Source organism: Manduca sexta, chromosome 17, assembly GCF_014839805.1.
Source record: "Manduca sexta isolate Smith_Timp_Sample1 chromosome 17, JHU_Msex_v1.0, whole genome shotgun sequence".
In the NCBI taxonomy this organism is placed as follows: Eukaryota; Metazoa; Arthropoda; class Insecta; order Lepidoptera; family Sphingidae; genus Manduca; species Manduca sexta.
In genome coordinates, this window is record NC_051131.1 from 13,490,407 (window position 1) to 13,509,884 (window position 19,478).

The window sequence follows — 19,478 nt, forward strand, 5'->3', positions numbered from 1 at the left end:
GCCCACCGTGTGACGTCGCGTGACTGGCTGGCTCGGCTGTTCTATAATTATTTTATTTTTTTCCCACAATCTTGCGATCGATTATTAACGGCCAGTAACAACATCGATTTCACTATTCCAATTATCGATTTATACTGATAACAGTGTGTAACAACTAGCATGCATTGTTTTAAGTAGATTATAGTTTTGTAGGACTTCTCACTACACGTGGTTTTTAAGAAACGTGAACTTAATAATATTTATCTCTGCTAAGTACTAACAAACTAAGGAAAAAAATCCGTGTATCTAAATAAAAAAACACATTATTTTTAATTGTTTCAACTAATTATAGACAGTTTTAGACCACATCTGCGATGACGTAGGGATGTCCTATTAATCGTTTTAGATTATGAAAATGAAATCGCAATAAGTCATTAGGTTGGACACGCACGACCGCTATTACTCGGACGTTAACCGACGCGTGAAGTAATATCGATTGTAACAGATGCAATGCTGTCAATTACTGCTGGCTGTCATTACTTAACAGCTGTCTATGGCATGTCAACTTTCTTTCATATAAAGTAATTAACGTTTAATTTATAATTGTGTATCTAGTAGACCGTTTCTAGGTTTAAAGAAACAATCCTTAACCTAATAATAAAGGAGAAGTATACCAATATATGGCAAATAATTTCTGGCCATGAGTCCCAACTTCCGAGGTCCTGGCCTATACTTATTTTTAGAATTAAGTAGTTGTTTTTGTATCTTGATACGGTAACGAGGTCTGAAAATATAAACGCAGTCCAAATATCATAGCCTATCAACTTCGATATGATGTCTGCCGTTGATCGCAAAATTATAACTGACACAACGTCTAAGCATGTTTTTTACAACTAACACTACCATGAAATGTTTTCAATGCAGTCTAACATTTGACAATGTAAATACCAAAGGAGAACGACGTAAAATCATTGTATGTATCGTATTGTTTCAATCGACAATGCCTATTGTGCGCTCGTCCGGTGAAGTCTGCGAAGACCTTCAGCCCTTTCGAACATAATTGTCCTAACAATGAAAACATTTTGGTATATTCGGTAGACTATTAGCAATGAAGAACTTTAACTTCCTTGTTTATTAATAGTAGAACCTGACATTAACTGATGGTAGGTCTCTCATGAGTCCGCCTGAATAGGTACCACTGCAATTTCTATTTCTGCCGTCAAGTAGCAGTGTGTAGTCACTGTCGTGTTCTGATCTGTCCCGAGATCTGTTTTATATATCCGGTTTCAAACAGGAATAATTGTGAGGCAATCATCTTCTATATCCGGTTTCAAACTGGCGTAATTGTGGAAGGGTCATCTCGTCAGTCGACAGTCTGGACTCCACTCTGCTTACCATCAGGTGCAGTGAAGTGACTAAGCCGTGTTAGTATAAAATAAAACTATCAAGGTGTTTTCTCACAAGTAAATAAAGACGAAGACCTTGTAATAATGTTATTAAAAGATACACCTGATTACTTAGTTTTCTTGTGGGGTATCGATCCTGCTGTCAACACTGGGGAAACCTACGAATGGGATACTGGAATCCCTCTGATCAGCGACTGCAGGGCCCTGGAGGATAATTGAGAGGAGATGACTGGGAAGGAAGTGTGGGAGAAGGATAAGGAAATCTCTTATGATGGGAGAGAGATGGGGAAAGGGCTAGGAAATGTACACGAGCCCTAATAGGCCTCATTATGAATTGGCAACCATGAGGTATACATACTTGACAGTATGACTAGGACTGCGACAAATTTCCCCCTGTTCATAGGCGTGCATTCAGTGTGAAGACCAAGCGTACAAGAATTGCCTCGGGGGAAGCTGCTTGCTTAGTTGGCCGATCGTGAAAGCAACCGGCTTGGAGTATTGCACCGACCGTACGTTATTGTGGATAAGTTTATATGGAATAAAAACAATACACTTACTTATAAACAGTCAAATATAAAAAATACTTTATATAGTAACAAATAAGGTCCTCAAAAACCAAAGATTTGACTTTAAGTCTCATTATATAGCGATTTCAGCTAAAATAGTGCTCAAACTAGACAAATGCTGAACGCTTGTTCGATGGTACAAACGGTAAAAAATCCAATCGTTCTCTCGTAACAAGATATTCGATTTTTTATTTCAATTCACGCATCCGGTGAAGTCATTAGGGTGATTGTCCTATGAGTAAAGAAATAAAAATGCAACCTGGAATCACTTATAACAGAAAATAAAATTATATTCGAAGTAAGTTGTAATGCTTGTGACTTGTTTTATTAATTATCGAAGGTAGAGAATGCCTGGCTTAATTTCTGCTTTTATTTATTGATCGTTCCGTTCCGTTCCGATATATTTTCATAATCGTATATCAAAAGATAATTATGAATACAAAGTTTTGATATTTAAAAGCGATTAAGAATCGAATTTGAATACAAAGTTTTGTTATAATTAAAAATTAATTAAAAGAGTCGCATTTCCTATATAATGTATGAGGAAAGCGTTTTGCAATTTTTGACCTTCAAAATACACAAACCTTAAGACGTTGGTTGGAAGGAAGGATTGTTTAGCATCAAAGATAGTTATTGCCTAAATTATCAATTTTCTTGCAGACAGTACATCAGTGGCGAAGCGTCCATACAAGCCGATTCCCACCGGCTTCCCTTTTAGGTTTTCGGTGATACTAAACAATATATTTAATAGGTAAATTTAAATTTAAAACATATCAGACAATGAACAATAATTATAATAGCTTAAATTATTAATTAATGATAACTTAATAATGACATCTATCGGCCATTAGCCCGATGTTTATTAAATTTAATCGATATCGATTATTTATTCTAAATAACATTAGATGGCGCACCTTGTATTTAGTTCCCCAGAAATTCCGTTACCAAAGTGAAATTGTGACGCCACCGGCGCAAGGTAACCCGCTGTCAAGCGGCTTAATGTCGTAGCATGTTTTTTAATATAGATGGCAGCACTTTCTATGACTTTCTATGCCAGTATTTGTCGAAATCGCGCGGAAGATATGGGCAAAGGTAACCCGCGCTAGTTCGGCTTCACGTTAACCGACTTTGTATAGTTGTCGCTTTTTACGTCCTTCAAACGTCATAATTTATTATGCTACCAAGTTGCGGTGTTTGTAAATTGTCATATTCATTTTATTTTTTGATAGTTCTGTGATATTTAGTTACCAGCGCTTTATTTAGAAACTACAAATAAAATTGTATTATAATGGAAATAACTAACTACTTTGTGATCACATAATGTCTACCTTTACGTAAGTATATTATTAGTATGTGATTTCACATATTAGTATTTAGATGGTTAAATATTTGAAGTAGATCTGAAAGTTTTTGATTTCAGACACAAAATGTTTGTTAGAAGAAAATAAATATTATATTTTTACTGAATTTTAAATATCACCACGATACAAGCAAAAGTTACCGAATAACCTTTCTTGATTATAATTTAAATTGATAATTATATATGTTTATCATGTAGGTAGACTTAAACAGTTGGTCTGTTTGGCGATCGTGATACCAATAGGGGACCGGCCTCTGTTGGATTTTGTACATTGTTCTATATGTAGTGGTTAATAATACGAAAAAGAAACCCTCCCGCGAAAACTGCATTAAAATTGCTTAAAAAATGAGCCAGTAATTCATATTTCAAATATTACTATGTGCCGAAGTGGGCACGAAGTGGGGATATCGCTTCATCTCTTTCTTTCGCACGCATCTTAATGTCCGATGACGTCACACGTGGGTATTGCGGCTCTTTTCTGTTTCTTGTTACTTACCCCTTCTACCGAAATTAAAAGACTTATAACTTGTTGATTTTTTACCGGATTTAAATAATTCTTTCTGTGTTCTAATTTATATAACGTAAACATTTCATAATAATAAAGTACAAAAATTAGTCCGGTCCCCTATTTCTATTACATTTACAGTTTTATTTTGAAAATAAACAGATACTTTTAGGTAGGTAGTGTGGTTATTATTTTAATACTTACTTTTGTTGCTGTTATAATAAATTAATAGGTAAGTACTTATATTTGTGATTAATGGAAGGAGAATTATCTACGTTTATTGTTCGATTTTATGGATGTTTCAATTATTTACGCATAATAGGTAATTTAGTAGGCATGTCAATGTTTGTCGATTTAGATTCAAGACTAATTCGTTGTCTTCGTTTTTGTTTTCCAATAAATTGCCCCGATATCTTAACTGAAGCCAATTTTTTTTACACCGGGTTATCTTTTGAAAAATTTCACCCTTCGCCACTGCAGTACATCTTGTTCAAAAACTGTGAACGCAGATCTGAGTTTCTTTAAAAATAATGGACAAACTCCTAAGAAAGTTTCCTTGTATCTACAGTGGTTGATGTAGCTGCCTTTGCTGCCCCATCGCTAAAAACTGCCCTTACAGGGTCAAACCATAGATTTATCTTCTTGAAAACTTCAAGTAGTAACTCGAACCGTAGATGTAAAATAAAAGTCAGAAATACACTCACGTACACGCCATATTCGCTCTAAACTACAAAATAATCAAAAGTATTAAAACTAGGATTTTAAATACATACATAGTATCACGCCTTTATCCCATAGTGGTAGGCAGAGACTATGGATTGCCACTTTACACAATTCTGGCATACTTCTCGCGCTTCCTTCACCTTAATCAATCTTTTGATGCATTCCCGTCGATTCAGGGTACTTTTGACCTGGCCTCTACTAAAAATGTTAGATATCTGACATTCGAAGGTTCGGTGCGGTCGACCCCTACCGGCTTTCCCATCAACTGGGATTTTTTGTGAAAATATTCTTTATAATATAGATGACTTTTACACCATAAATTAGCATTGGTGTCATTTAACGCAATGTTGATAACTCAGTTTATAGAAATTAAAACTACATTGTATAGCAATCGTTGTGGTAATTCAGTAGATACTATTGACTCTGTGGTCTATGACATCAATTAAAAACGTCTGGCTACTAATATAAAAACGTATGACGTCACGGTTTCTATTTAACAATCCTCATTAAGGATAAACTATAGCTGCTAATATTGGAATTTCCAGTGGTTATGATAAAATAACTCATAATTTGTGACAGAAGTTACATATCACGCCTATATCCCGGAGGGAGTAGGCAGAGCTGTAACTTCGCCACAATATAATTGAAATTTCTTTCGCCTATATGATGATTGCAGTTAAAATTACATTGAAACGAATAAAAAATTGAGTTAAAAAAGAACCCAATCAAAGTACGAAGACAAAATGATAATTAATACATCAGTCAGGCTTCCTTCCATTGTTTAACGACGCAATACAAACAGCAGCTGTTATAGCGATGCTCCTTTTATAATACAATGGTGTTCACTACGCATAGAAAATAAAATCGTAAGCATTGTGTGGAAAACTCGCTAATAATTTAAGAGTTCCTATAATATCAGCCCTGTAATATACTGTCCGACTGTTGGGCACGGGCCTCCTCTACTACTGAAAGGGATTAGGCCTTAGTCCACCACGCTGGCCCAGTGCGGATTGGTAGACTTCACACACCCTCGAAAATTCATATAGAAAATTACTCAGGTATGCAGGTTTCCTCACGATGTTTTCCTTTATCGTTAAATCAAGCGATAATTCACAAAGAATACACACATTTTTTTTTTAAAAGTCAGAGGTGTTTGCCCTTGGGATTAGAAACCTGCGGACATTCGTCTCGGCAGAGTTCTAAGAGTTCCTAAGGCCATATTGATACAGGCAACGTAGTTTGCTCTTAACTACGAACGTTTACGTCTACGTCAAAAGAAAAATAAATGGTTAGACGAAATATAATAAATCACCACACCTAAGGATAAATAAATGTAAACCACTACGTTTTCATTTAATCTAAATTCTGAACTGATGAATCCGAAAATGTTTTTTTGTTTTATTTTCCTTCACACTAATATACAATAGCTTTAAAACAAAAGAAATACATTCAATATTTACTCGCTCCTACATTTTGACCAATCTTCTTTCTTATTTACTTATTTAATAGCACTGGAAACGTTGTCCCTATGTACAGTCAGACACAAAAGTAGCTGAACACATTCAAAACTTCAAAACCCTACAAATTACACAAATTCGAAATATTTTTTTCTTTTTCTAATATATATTGAACCCTTTGAAATGTATTTAAGTAAAAAAAAAACGATTATTGGTACCGACACAAAAGTTACAATGCGATTTTGAATTTCGAATTTGTTTAGCTACTTTGTGACTGGTACATGGTGCGATTACGAATTACGATTATTGTATTATCAGGTATGGTTATTACGTGGGATTGAATATAGCTTCAAATATTCTTAAAAGATAAAATCGGATAAAAAATAACTGTATCCGATTGTGAGTTCCTCGCCCCCGCACTAATTTTACTGAGGTCAGAGACGTGATAAGTGCCGTATCGATTAACATGGCGCCGTGAGCTTTATGGTATTTAAATCTCCTGCCTGTAATATCAAGGATACCTTTCTAAAATGATTTAACAGTTTTATACATACTGTTATATATTTGCTAGTTTTTTTACACCAGCTAACACATTAAACATACATAAAATAGGAGATAATAATAATTATATTATTTCTCCTATTTCATGTATGTTTAATATGTTAGCATTGTATACAAACATGTAAGCCAATTACAGGTGTATACCTGCATTGACATTTGACATTGACACAGCATTGACAACATAAAAAGATACTAGAATTCTGCGTTACTATTATTACAACAGTCAATCTAAATACATTACCAAAAGAAACTGACTGACCCATTACAATAACAAATTTGTAGTTTTATTTAGGTTATGTGACGTATGTAATATATTTTATTGAGCATACTATAAGATCAGGACTTAAAAGTATTCTCAACTGCATTTTTGATAGTATAATATCGAAGCTATAATCAAACTATACGCTATCTAATTCAAGAAGAAATAACTTGTGTTGTTTTTTTATTTAAAAATTCACACAACTATCGTTTATCCGATCAGAGGTTATACAGAGGTATAAAATTAGGTTAGTCAGGTTAGTAGTGCGAGCAAATGGGTGTTTTGGACTCTCAGAAGCATTTAGAGTCACCGTTGCGAAGTACTTAATAAGAACTAACCGCTTGCGTCCCAAAGGTTCCATCAAATATCCCACATATATACCTACATCTAAATTTTGCTGTGTGTGACCAACGGCCCGCAGCTTTACTGGGTCATCCATCCATTTCATTAGTACCGCAACCCGGCCCATTTATATTTCGGGACGCCTTGCTTACACTGCGTTTGCTGTTTTAATATGATTTATTCCTTTGTTGTCTCTGCAAGCATAAGTTTAATTCCACTTGACCATGTAATTGATAGCTTTAGATTTTTTATTGCTGTTCGCTTCATGTTTGTGTTAATTGACTGGACAATCCCTGAGTCTATGACTGAACTTTGTGCCGTTTATTATTTCTAATGTCGTCGACCTTTATTGAGCGACGAAAAAAACGGAGGAGGTTTTCAATTCAACTAGTATATTTTTTTTAATGTTAGACTGCGCATAACTTTTTACAGAGTAGACCAATAGGTATACTTCAAAGTCAGTTATATTTAACAAAATAATAACTTGAGGAAAAATCTAAAAAGCAAAAATGATTTATCACCGATTATTATCCTAACTATGCTATCTCTCACACACTATCTTAGATATACTAACCTTCATTGCAGACACCGCATTTTACAATCAAATACGACACAAAACCCCTGCCTCTCACAAACCATTATTAAATTTTAACTACACTCTAATTCAAAACTCGTCTAGATCTATTGATTTTAGACAAAATAAAAGCGTTGCTTATTATTGTATATTATACACTGATTTCAAACTTCTCCTTTACAAGTAATGATTTGGGAATCAAAACGTTGGTAAGCCAAAAACTTACTACTGCTATATCAGTAACATCTTCATCCATTACTGATATCAACGATCTGATTTACTGTAGTTTGCTTTAAATATCTCAACGTTGCTGTTCATCTCGCCGTTTGCGATTCATCGGGCACATCGGTCCGTTATGAGCAACAGTTATCCAAACCGCATGTAACGCAGCTCGCCTCTGCGGCCTTAACAATCGCTATGAGAATACTAACTACTGATTTTGTTTCCTAAATCTGGGTTTCTGTGTTCGGGGGTGCTTGGTGTTGTGGAATTCGGTGTTCTAGTTTCATATTGTAGTTTATTGTTTGTGGTTGTTCTTTTAGAAGTGAAAATGATAGATATGAATAATAATGTTGACGTCTTGTTTACAAAAATATAGTTGGAAGAAACTTCATAGGCTAGAATGACTCATAATCGAAAAATAAACAAATATACTATTTTCAAATTCAATGTGACTCAGCGAGTCATTAATATTTCTAAGATAAACACACTAGTATTATGTGTTGTAAAGAATATTTAATTTTGCCAATCGATACACCAATCTTAAAACTTTTTTAACAAGTGTCCGCTCTAAAAACTAATTTTTAAACCAAATTTGGAAAAACGTCAATATTGACCTACAACGCAATTAAATCATACCAAATAATGATTTATGTTTACGCGCATTTTAGACATTGAAATAAAACAATTTTTCGGATATTATGGCGGTTTTTTATATTACAATTTCCTCCTAACTTTTCAAAGACTTAGCAGCCTTTATGGGGGGACTGAGGAGTTGGTAGTCCGACATGTAAAATTTTACAAATGTAGGTAGGTATTGTAAGATTTAGCCAAACACTATCTAAACTAGTAGTTCACTATTAGTTCGAATGCTGTTTTTAAAGCGTCGTGATTCCCATCCGGATGCAATTGCGACTGTCCGGTGGGGATTGGGGGCTATTCCTGTTGCACAGGATGAGTGTCAGAACAATGGATGTCGTAATATCCCTACATTCATACTAGCCAGGGACATCCGCGCAAACTACACGATCCTGTTTTACTGGGATTTAGAGAAGTTGTAGCCGTAAATATTTACTATTTACCACTGTTTTATAAACGGTTCCAATTGCTTTTTCACTTCGTTTATAGGGACCAATCGGAATAAAGATATTTTTCACATATTTAGAAACACAAAAATTAAAAAAAACACGTCGTATTCAAATCCCGTTTTTTATGTCAGTTAAAAGTAACTTATTTCGATTGGTGTATTCTCGAGATCGGATCGAAGATTAACATCGGAATAGTTTATTGAAATTCGCCATAAATAACTCCGTAATTGCTCAATATTTTGTTAATTGCTCCCTTATGTCAAATGAGTCAAAATGAATAAGTACTGAACTAATTACAAATTAAAAATGCCTATAATTATAAACGCCCTCAATAATTCTTACAAAATCAAATTAATATTTAAACCATTTCTTTTTCTACACCCACATAAAAACAAAAAAATATAAAATAAGAAAACAAACACACACACAATAGTTAATTTAGTTTAGTTTAATAACTATGCATTCCAATTTCCAATGTTCTATATATCTAAAACAATATATGTCTACAAAGAATATAAACATCACCTCATTCAACCCTGTGTTTAAACTTTCACTCAACAGCTGTGCTCACAAAAAGTTTTATTTCGAAATTATTTAACACTTGTTACGATTTTCGTAATATGCGCATGAATTTTACTGAATCTAGCGCATGGATAACATCCTGATGCCAGTAGACATGCGATCTAACAATACGTATACCGACAACATATCCTTGGTTAGTTAACATATATAACTGTATAAATTACGAACAAATAACAAAAAAAATATAAACTAAAAACCCTACAAACTTTTACGATTGTATTGGTAACAAAATAATATTTAGTTTTTGTTTTTAAACTGTTACTAATTTTCCTTAGTTCCTTGTAATATGATTAATAAATGGGATTCAATTAAACGCAGAAGTTCTGTTTGCATTGTAATATAAAGATGATCATACAAATAACAGCAAATCTTTTAATGACACATTTGATACATTAACAATTGTACTCACATAATCATTTGGTCACATGCCGATACTTGAGTAATTCACCGTACAGCCTAACAAGTCCATCGACCTTGGTCTTCGTTTTTATATTCGAAACGTATTTTCGGCCCCATAGACAACCTAGATCCATTACACGCTCGACCTTCTTTTTAACAAAACTTTTTGGCCAACCGAGAGTTAGATAACCTAGGCGTGTTTTATAACTTTGTTATCTATGGAATATAATTAAATAGTCAGCTGATGTGACCAATTAATTATTAGCTTATATAGACGACATAATTAATGAGTCAGTCAACTGAAGTCTTGCATTTGTTAGTCACAGTTTTTGTTTAGTCATTAATTTATTATATTGTTATTTTAACTTTACATTTCGATATAGTTCTAAAATTTACACAGTAGTGTTTGAATGAATAATGTCACAAGGAAAATGAAAACCCAAACATAACACAAGCATCGTGGCGATGTAAAACTAACTCGATAGTATATAATTCTACTTTAAAACATTTCCCTCCAACACCACCTATACAAGATTCTTCAAGATTCTCTTGCATACAAGATTCCGTCTTGTCTACTACAGTTGTCTATTTCTGTCGCTAAACAGTAGTGAGTAAGCCGTGTTCCGGTTTGAGGAGCATTACAGTTAATGTAATTGGATTATGAAACATAACATCTGATATCTCAGGACGTGTAGTCAGGCAGTGTCTACTTAATTTGGAGTTGTGTGTGGTCTAATGTTAAGGGTTTTAGTCAAACTTATTATAAAGATAAAGATTTGGTCCTTTCAACATTCACTGGTCTAAAGACATAATCTTAGCTCCCTGTTTTGAGCCAGTCACTCGAACCATCAGAATGTCGATTTGCTCCTCATTCGCTTGTTGATAACCCTCTTAGGATGGGAGGAGGGGAGAAGACCAGGAAATTTTCGTGAACCCTCATAGGCCTCAATGTAAATTGGCAAACATGAGGTATACACACTTAACTGTGTGCCCGGGGCCGCGACAAATGTCCCCCCGTGCAAGGGCGTGCATTCGGTATGGAGTGCATGTTGATAATTGTTGACTTGGTCGTCGCAACATTCACTGGTCTAAAAACAAAATCTCAGCTCCTTATTTCGGGCAATATTGCCACCATCACGCTTACTTGTTCGTCTGTCATCCACTTGTTTTAACACAATCTCATCTCATACAAGGAAGGCATTTTACCCAGATACAATAACTTTCTTGTCTCATTTAGCTCAGTTAGATAAGCGATTGTCGCAAACACGCGACTCCATTTCCATCACGTATTTAGCAGACTTTCTAAGGAGTTTTGCACGCGGTAAATATTAAACCGCTGTTAGGAGTTGTCTCACGAACACTGTTCAGCACCGTTGTGCAATATTTATTGTTGTTACTTGTTCGCTTCCTAATGGATACAGTTTGATGCTTTGTTTTTAATATTTTAAGTCTTATTATCCTACGATATCATGGAATAAATATCTGCTAACTGTATCTAATTCGGGTTAGTAAATTATTTATTTAGTATAATGTGTAAGTTAAGGGCAATTTCATAGTGGTTCTAAATTATCCAAAGGGTCAAGGGACATAGCAACATTTTTTGACTTCTTATCTGTAATTTAAAATGAAAGTATACTTACAATCGAGGATAATATTTACACGGAATGGAATCATAGGAAACAAAAAATAACTGTTCTACTATTAAATTGGTTATACAAAAGACATTGAATTCGAAACGGCATTTATTCCATAAAATGCGAGTTCTACCGGTTCTAAAACAAATCCTACATCAGATATGGCAATAAACAAGTCAACTGTTAGTGAAAGTAACATGTTATGACCCCGGTTGCCCTGTGTACTAAATCTAGACTGGTATATGCATTGTCATCCCACTTGTATAGTGGTATCTGTAGGCAGGACAATTCTTGAATGATAATGATGAATAAAAATACCCATTCCTAAAGATTCTCAATTGGGTAGGGGCCGAGGAAATGATTTATATATGTCAAGAAAGCGTATAGTAAACACTATATAGCAGACTTCTGACAGTATTTCTGAAGAAATTTTTAATTTCATGTGTGTTTGTTATAAGTGCGATGTTTCGCGATAATAATTTGAGAACATCAGCTACACTACGCCTCGGGAATTGTAATTGATGAAATCCTTTTTGAAATTTTGGAGAATATGTCACATGCAGTGGCAGCCCTAAACGACACGAATCTCCAGACGAGAGCATAAAAAACGACGCGAGGCCCCAAGAGGCGAAAAATGAAATTCCCCGGTTTTAACAGTTTCGTTGGTAAATAAAGGCCTTCCAAGGCACCGCACGGTTGCCCGGTTCGCCTCTCCCTAAATCCGCCTCTGCTCACGTGGCTTAGAATTAGATCTTCTCTTCCTCTAGTATAAATAAAAACTTGAGTACGCGTAGTGTAAAGTCTTTACCGGGAAGGTTCCTTGATTATGTGTGCCAAGTGCCAGACTTATTAAGTGATAGAGTTCCTGATTTGGTGGAACAATTGCACCGATTTGGCAGCAACCACGGAGTTAGGAAAGAATAGTGGCCACACACAGAATACCTACCTAGATGAAGATATTTGTTGTGTCACTCAGGAGATGTTCATTCATTTCCTAGCTTATGGTGTCCAGAAAAAGACAATAAATGTAATATTTGTCTAAGGTTTATTTGAATTGGAAAAATATTCATATACTTCGGTGTTTAGAATAAAGGCTCCATGTTTAGTTTTTTTTTATATACGGGCACAGGTAACCCTACCGCACCCTATGGTAAGTGGAGGGGTCTAATAGAATGTTAACTGACGAGAGATGATTACCCCTCGGCAGTCGACACAATTATGCCGGCCTGTTGGAACTAGATATACACAGGCTGATACCGGAATGCGACACACTTACGAGGGCCACTATGGCGGTTTTTAAAACTTTGTGTACGGTGGTCGTTATCTGGGCGGATATAAAATATATCCTACCACTAGTGTAATTTTGGCAACAAACTACTATATAATAGTATATAAATATATGACCACCTATACTAATATATAATAACTAGCTTTTGCTCGCGGCTCCGCCCGCGTTATAAAGTTTTTCAGGCTAAAGTTTTCCGTTATAAAAATAGTAGTTTCCCGGGAGCCTATGTTCTTCCCAGGGTCTCAAACTGTCTCCATACCAAATTTCATCTTAATACGTTAGGTAGTTTTTGAGTTTAACACGTTAAGGCAGACAGATGCAGCGGGGGACTTTTGTTATATTATTTAGAACTTTTTTAAGTGAAACAATCCCGTCATACATCATTGTTGCATAACTTTAACCGTTTACGCAGCGCAGGCAACGGAAGCTCTCAAAACTCATAATTTTCCCCGATTTTGCAACATGTTTCATTACTGCTCCGCTCCTATTGGTTATAGCATGATGATATATAGCCTATAGCACTCCAGGAACAAAGGGCTATCCAACACAAAAAGATTTTTTCAGTTCAAACCGGTAGTTCCTGAGATTAGCCATTACTGCTCCGCTCCTATTGATCATAGCGTGATGATATATAGCTTATAGCGGTCCACAAATAAAGGGCTATCCAACACAAAACGAATTTTTCAGTTGAAACCGGTAGTTCCTGAGATTAGCCATTACTGCTCCGCTCCTATTGGTCATAGCGTGATGATATATAACTTTGAGCACTCCACAAACAAAGGACTATTCAACACAAAAATATTTTTTCAGTTCGAATCGGTAGTTCCTGAGATTAGCCATTACTGCTCCGCTCCTATTGAATATAGCGTGATGATATATAGCCTATAGCTCTCCACGAACAAAGGGCTATTCAACGCAAAAAGAATTTTTCAGTTTGGACCGGTAGTTCCTGAGATTAGCCGTTACTGCCCCGCTCCTATTGGGTATAGCGTGATGATATATAGCCTATAGCACTCCACGAATAAAGGGCTATCCAACGCAAAAAGATTTTTTCAGTTTGGACCGGTAGTTCCTGAGATTAGCCATTACTGCCCCGCTCCTATTGGGTATAGCGTGATGATATATAGCCTATAGCACTCCACGAACAAAGGGCTATCCAACGCAAAAATAATTTTTCGGTTTGGACCGGTAGTTCCTGAGATTAGCGCGTTCAAACAAACAAACAAACAAACTCTTCAGCTTTATATAATAGTATAGATTATAGTTAATTTAAGTTAACTTAAGATAAGTATCCTCTATAACGGGTGATGAGCCTACTCAAAAACCATGTAATGGGATTCAATCTCTAAACCGAGGCAGTTTTCATGTAATTTAAATGCTGTTGTTGAAAAATAATTGAACATAATGCCTTACATACATACCACATTAAGAATCAAAATAGATTGTTTGTTTTAATGGTTTTCCTTCTACATTATCATGTAGTCAAGAACGTAACAGCATTGGTTATTTGTTTTGGTAGGCAATAAGTTTATCACAATATGGGTAACGTCCAAATATACCTATAATGTATAAGTATGTACAGAACTAGTGGTTTATTATCCCACAATTAATAATTAATTGGTTTAGGCTAAACCCCTCATTTTGAAATATGTAAATGATTGTTAAATACTGTACATATAAATTAATCAGTCATGTCATTTGAGAAAATGTTTTAATCAATTTTAGTTATATAGTTTCCTTTCTCATTTCTTATTTCCCTTTGGGCAGTTCTTTAGTTATTTCTCATAGAAAAATCGTTTAAGATAATACACAGATAATTATATATTATGCTTTAAATATGTTATAACTACTTATAAATATGCACTTATAAGTAGTTATAGCATATTTTGTTATTACTTTCTCAATTCTTCTCGGCTCAAACAATTATATTTGATATGCTAATACACTGCAGTTATTGAAACAAGCCGTGAAATTTTTATATCGTGGAATATTTGATTGCGAATTTAAAAGAAAAAGCCACAGATATCTAATTCTCCATGCGATGTAACATTTAATACAATATTGAAAGAGTGTGACCGAATTGTTATTGAATTTTTAGTTGTTATTCCTTAACGTATAATTGAACTTCTTTTTTATAATTCATTCCACCTATACTAATATATGTATAAAGCTCAATAGTTTGTTTGAACGTACTAATCTCAAGAACTATCAAAAAGATTTAAAAAAATACACTAATAGGAAGCTACATTTCTCCCCAGGGCTATAGGCTATTCTTATCTGGAGAAAATACGTAAATACTTTTTCCCGTGGAAGCTACAGAGAAGAGTTTTTCTTTGAATATAAGTTGACCACTTTGGAATGTCAGAATTATAGATTATGAATATTTATAGGTATCTAACAACTATAATTAGCTACGTTACATTAATAATTATTGGCTTAGAAAATGCACTATATTCCTATGCAGTTGTTAAATTGAAGGCAGAAAATAAATGAGACGATTGTGCGGTTATAGGCATAGCAATATACGTAAAAAAAAAGACTGCATTTCTCAAGACATCATATTTTAAACATTCAGTCATATACATTATTCAAATATTTAATAAACTGATGTTTTACATTTGAATAGAATTGAATTAACCACTATATGGGCTACTTTGTTGCCTATTTTCTGTGATTAGTAATAGTCACGATAGAGGACACAAAACAATATTTAGAATACGTTATTAACCACAACCTAACCGTTGAACAATAATTCAGAACTCGTAATATTTGCATTTCCTCGCATCACAATCTAATGCACCAGCAACAGAAATAATGACTTGAAAACTGCAAGCGTTCACACGTTTTGCCCATCGCAAAAACAATCGTGCGAACAGCTATGCACATTCCATTTAACAAGGGAAATTGCAATAACTAATGACAATAGGAAATATACTTTCGCTGCCGATCGACTGGCACGGTCCACATACAAAACCCGATCAATCAATTTTACAACCGCAGTGACATAACCAAATTGGTTACAATGTTTTAGACCGCCTCTTACATCACAACCTAACGTGCACATTATTTCATTCCAGATGGCGTACAAGCTGTGACTATTCATCACAAATGCGAAACCTGATGGAAGGCGACACCGTCACCACGAGAAATCTGATAACACCGATAAAAAACCTTAGCGGCGAAGGACACGGCACTATCAAATCATTACTGAAAAACTTCATACTACCAGAAACAGAAATGGCTATTAAAGACAACCAAAGCGATTGCAACAAATGTGTGTACTCAATACCTATCAAACCCACTGTACATGTGACTGACAGAATGAAATCAATAATTGAGGCGAAGCAAGCATTCCTTAACGCTACGGTAAACCCGGCTACTACTTTACCTAAGAATGATAAAAGAAAAGAACCGACTATACACTACGCTCAACTGGACATCACTACGAGAAGCGAAGATACTCGGAGTACCGGTGGAGGGATGAACTTAAGAAATAGCGGTACTGTTAAAACACAAGAGAATAGACCGTCATTAAATACTACACCCAATAAGAAGAAAATTGACCAAAATCAAAGAAAAGTAAGCTTTAAAATCAAAACTGCTTCGACGTCTTACAGGCGGCCACCGTTAGCGGCCAAAACTGTGACTTTGACCAGCAGTAAAGTGTCAGAATTAACACAAAAGTTTAACTTACTCAATGAATCTCCCGGGTCCCCGAGACAGTCTAAGCTTGCAAAAACAATAGAAGAAATTCAGACTACGCGGTGTTCAGCAAGTAATAGCTCTACACCTTCCTCTACGCTCAGCTCCAGCCCAAACATCAAAATAGTATTACGACAAAGGCGAGGCTCCAAAAAGCGAAGCAACAAAAAGAGATGTTCTAGTGTAGATTCCATAGATAAATTACTACTTGCTGATAAATCGTCAGCAAAAATCAGAGTCATTCGCTCTAAATCTGATAACACCAAAGCAATAAAATCACCTAAAAAGCGCTTAAAATACCAAGATTTAAGTGAACAGCTGAGTGGTTCTGATTCAGTTGACGGTGGACCTACAGAAAAATTGAGCACCAGTGAAGAAGTGCAGGAGAAGAGAACAGAAAGTAACGCAGTTAAAGATGTTATAAGAAAATTCGAATCTGACATTATCGCCCAATCTAAGTCAAACAATAATAACACATTAAAAAGACAACCTGATCGAACAAAAAGTACAACACCCGTTAAAGAGAAACCAAAAGTACCTGAAAAGAAATCAACCCTAGTATTAACTAAAAATATTGTTGTGAAGGATGGTGTTCCAAAAATTAAAACAATTAAACCTGTAATAAATGAATCGCTTCCGAAAATTAACATCAAGAAAACAGAATCATTAGAAGTTCCAAAAAAGAAGGAACCTATTTACGACAGGAAGAAATACAAAACAAATTATATACACACAGAAAAAATGCCACTAAAAGTAGTTGAAATTATTCCTGAAGATATTGAAAGCCCAACAACAGTGACAATTGCTAATGATACAATTGAAACTGCCACAAATGTTACTAGCATAAAAATTAGTAGAACACAGGAAGAAGAAAAGATTTATCAAGATATCAAAACAGAAATTACACCAAATAAATCCTTTCTTTGGCGAAGAAAAAGTAGTACACAAATATACACGGACGTCGATAAACAAGAGCCGGAAAATGTTTACAGCTTCGTTACAGTAACTGTCAACGAAAGTACAATAACTTGCTCCGACGACCAACAAGAAATCTTGATACAAGAACAATCTCAAACTATAGAAGTCAATGAATCTCAAAGTAGAAGTGATACAAACGAATCTAATGATTTTGAAAGTGATCTTGTTGAGGCATACAACAAAGAAATTCTTGTAGGATTTACTTCAAAGCCTAAAATGGAAGCGGTTGCCGAAGATGATTACGAAGTACTAGAACCAAGAGATACAGAAAATGTTGTGATAATACCAATCAAAACATTGGAAAGACCATCTAAAATAAACTGTCCTTTACCAGAAATACCCAAAACCATTACAACTGATTCTTCGGAATCTGATGATAAAGAAAACATATATCAATGCCTCTTAGAAATGAGATCACATCCTGAAGGAGACGAAAGCAGTCTTCACAACTACGAATTATGTGACAACCAATTGGAAGAAAGGACTCGTGGAGATGGAGACAGTGACGACGGATATGAATACTGCAAATCACCGATCAAACCGTACTGTTTAACATCAAGCTCAGGCATCCAAATCGCTGAAGATTACCAACCGTACGCTAAACATAATGACAAGAACTACGCGATATCGAAGTCAGTAAGCAACACATCTACAGTGAGCTACGAGAGGATAGGATCTGACAGGATATACGAGAAGATTCCTGCACGAACGCTCAAATCTAAAGACAGCAGTCCTACGTACAGCAGTAGACATTCGTCCATGTCCGATTATGGGGGTTATAATGACGGCGAAAACATTTACGACACAATAAAACACGCGGACGGCTCGCTATCCCATTGCTACGAGAGCATACCAAACAGTCCAAGCATGGTGAAGTTGCGGAACAGTTTGAAGAAGCAACTAGCATCAGCGGTGCAGAAGAGGTTATCATTCGATACGGTGTCGAATATCAGCCAGTCTACGTTGTCGAGTGAACAGAAGACAAACAGCTTGTACGGGCAGCGGTCGGTGATCAGCTACAACGGGCAGGAGATCGCGTTCCAGGTACCGAGCAGCGAGACCAGCGTGAGTGACAGGAGCGACGACTGGGTCGACGTGTCTGATGAGGAAAAGACTGACGAACAGAAAATTATTATGTAAGTTATATTTGTTCACCATTAAAAGGCAAAATATTATCTATATTTGATAAAGTTAAGCAATATTTAGCAATTACTCTTAACTTCTTGAATTTCTCCACCATTATTATACTTGGATATATTATACACTCGATTAAATTGTTATAAAACCTTATATTTTCATAGTTGTAAGTAAAAAATATACCAAATATGTCGGTAGAGTGTCCATTTTCAATTAAATTACTGTCGAAGAAAATCTTATCTTCATAACCAGATCCGCCGTGCTAGAGGTCTTTTGCATTTTTCTATGCCTTCTATACATCGTTAAATTATTTTCCATAAATGTTGCTCTCATATTGAGAACGAAAAAGGAGTGCCAACTGCCGACCGGATACCCTCCTACACATTATATAAAACAAACAATACATTTCAATTGAAATCAATATTAATGCTAAACCTCAATCGAAAACTGGCTGCAGTTATTCTCAAGGCAAATGCTAATTGCATAGTTGTATGTGCCTTAATATCTATAACGAATGGACTGTCGTTAGAAGACCTGAGTTATTTTTCTTTAGGGTACAATAATTAATTGCTAACTCAAATCACAAATTCTATCACGAATCAGAGTTAGGCTGGTTAATAAAGGAATAACGCTTAAACTAACGTAAAATTTGATTTAATATTAATTCCACGGATATTTATTAGAATTTTACAAAGTATAATATAAGAATTGGATATTTT

At 35.2% G+C, this 19,478-nt stretch overlaps 1 protein-coding gene across 6 annotated transcripts in view; it reads left to right on the forward strand.

Annotated features, from left to right (window-relative positions):
* Positions 1–19,478, forward strand: part of LOC115442575 (ephexin-1) — a 103,052-nt gene that overhangs the window by 41,287 nt on the left and 42,287 nt on the right. For all 6 annotated transcript variants that reach the window (XM_030167642.2, XM_030167645.2, XM_030167646.2 and 3 more), the window contains one exon: positions 16,020–18,758. In XM_030167642.2, the coding sequence (XP_030023502.1) occupies positions 16,051–18,758 (2,708 nt within the window). In that variant the 5' untranslated portion in view covers positions 16,020–16,050. The remainder of the gene's footprint in view (positions 1–16,019; positions 18,759–19,478) is intronic.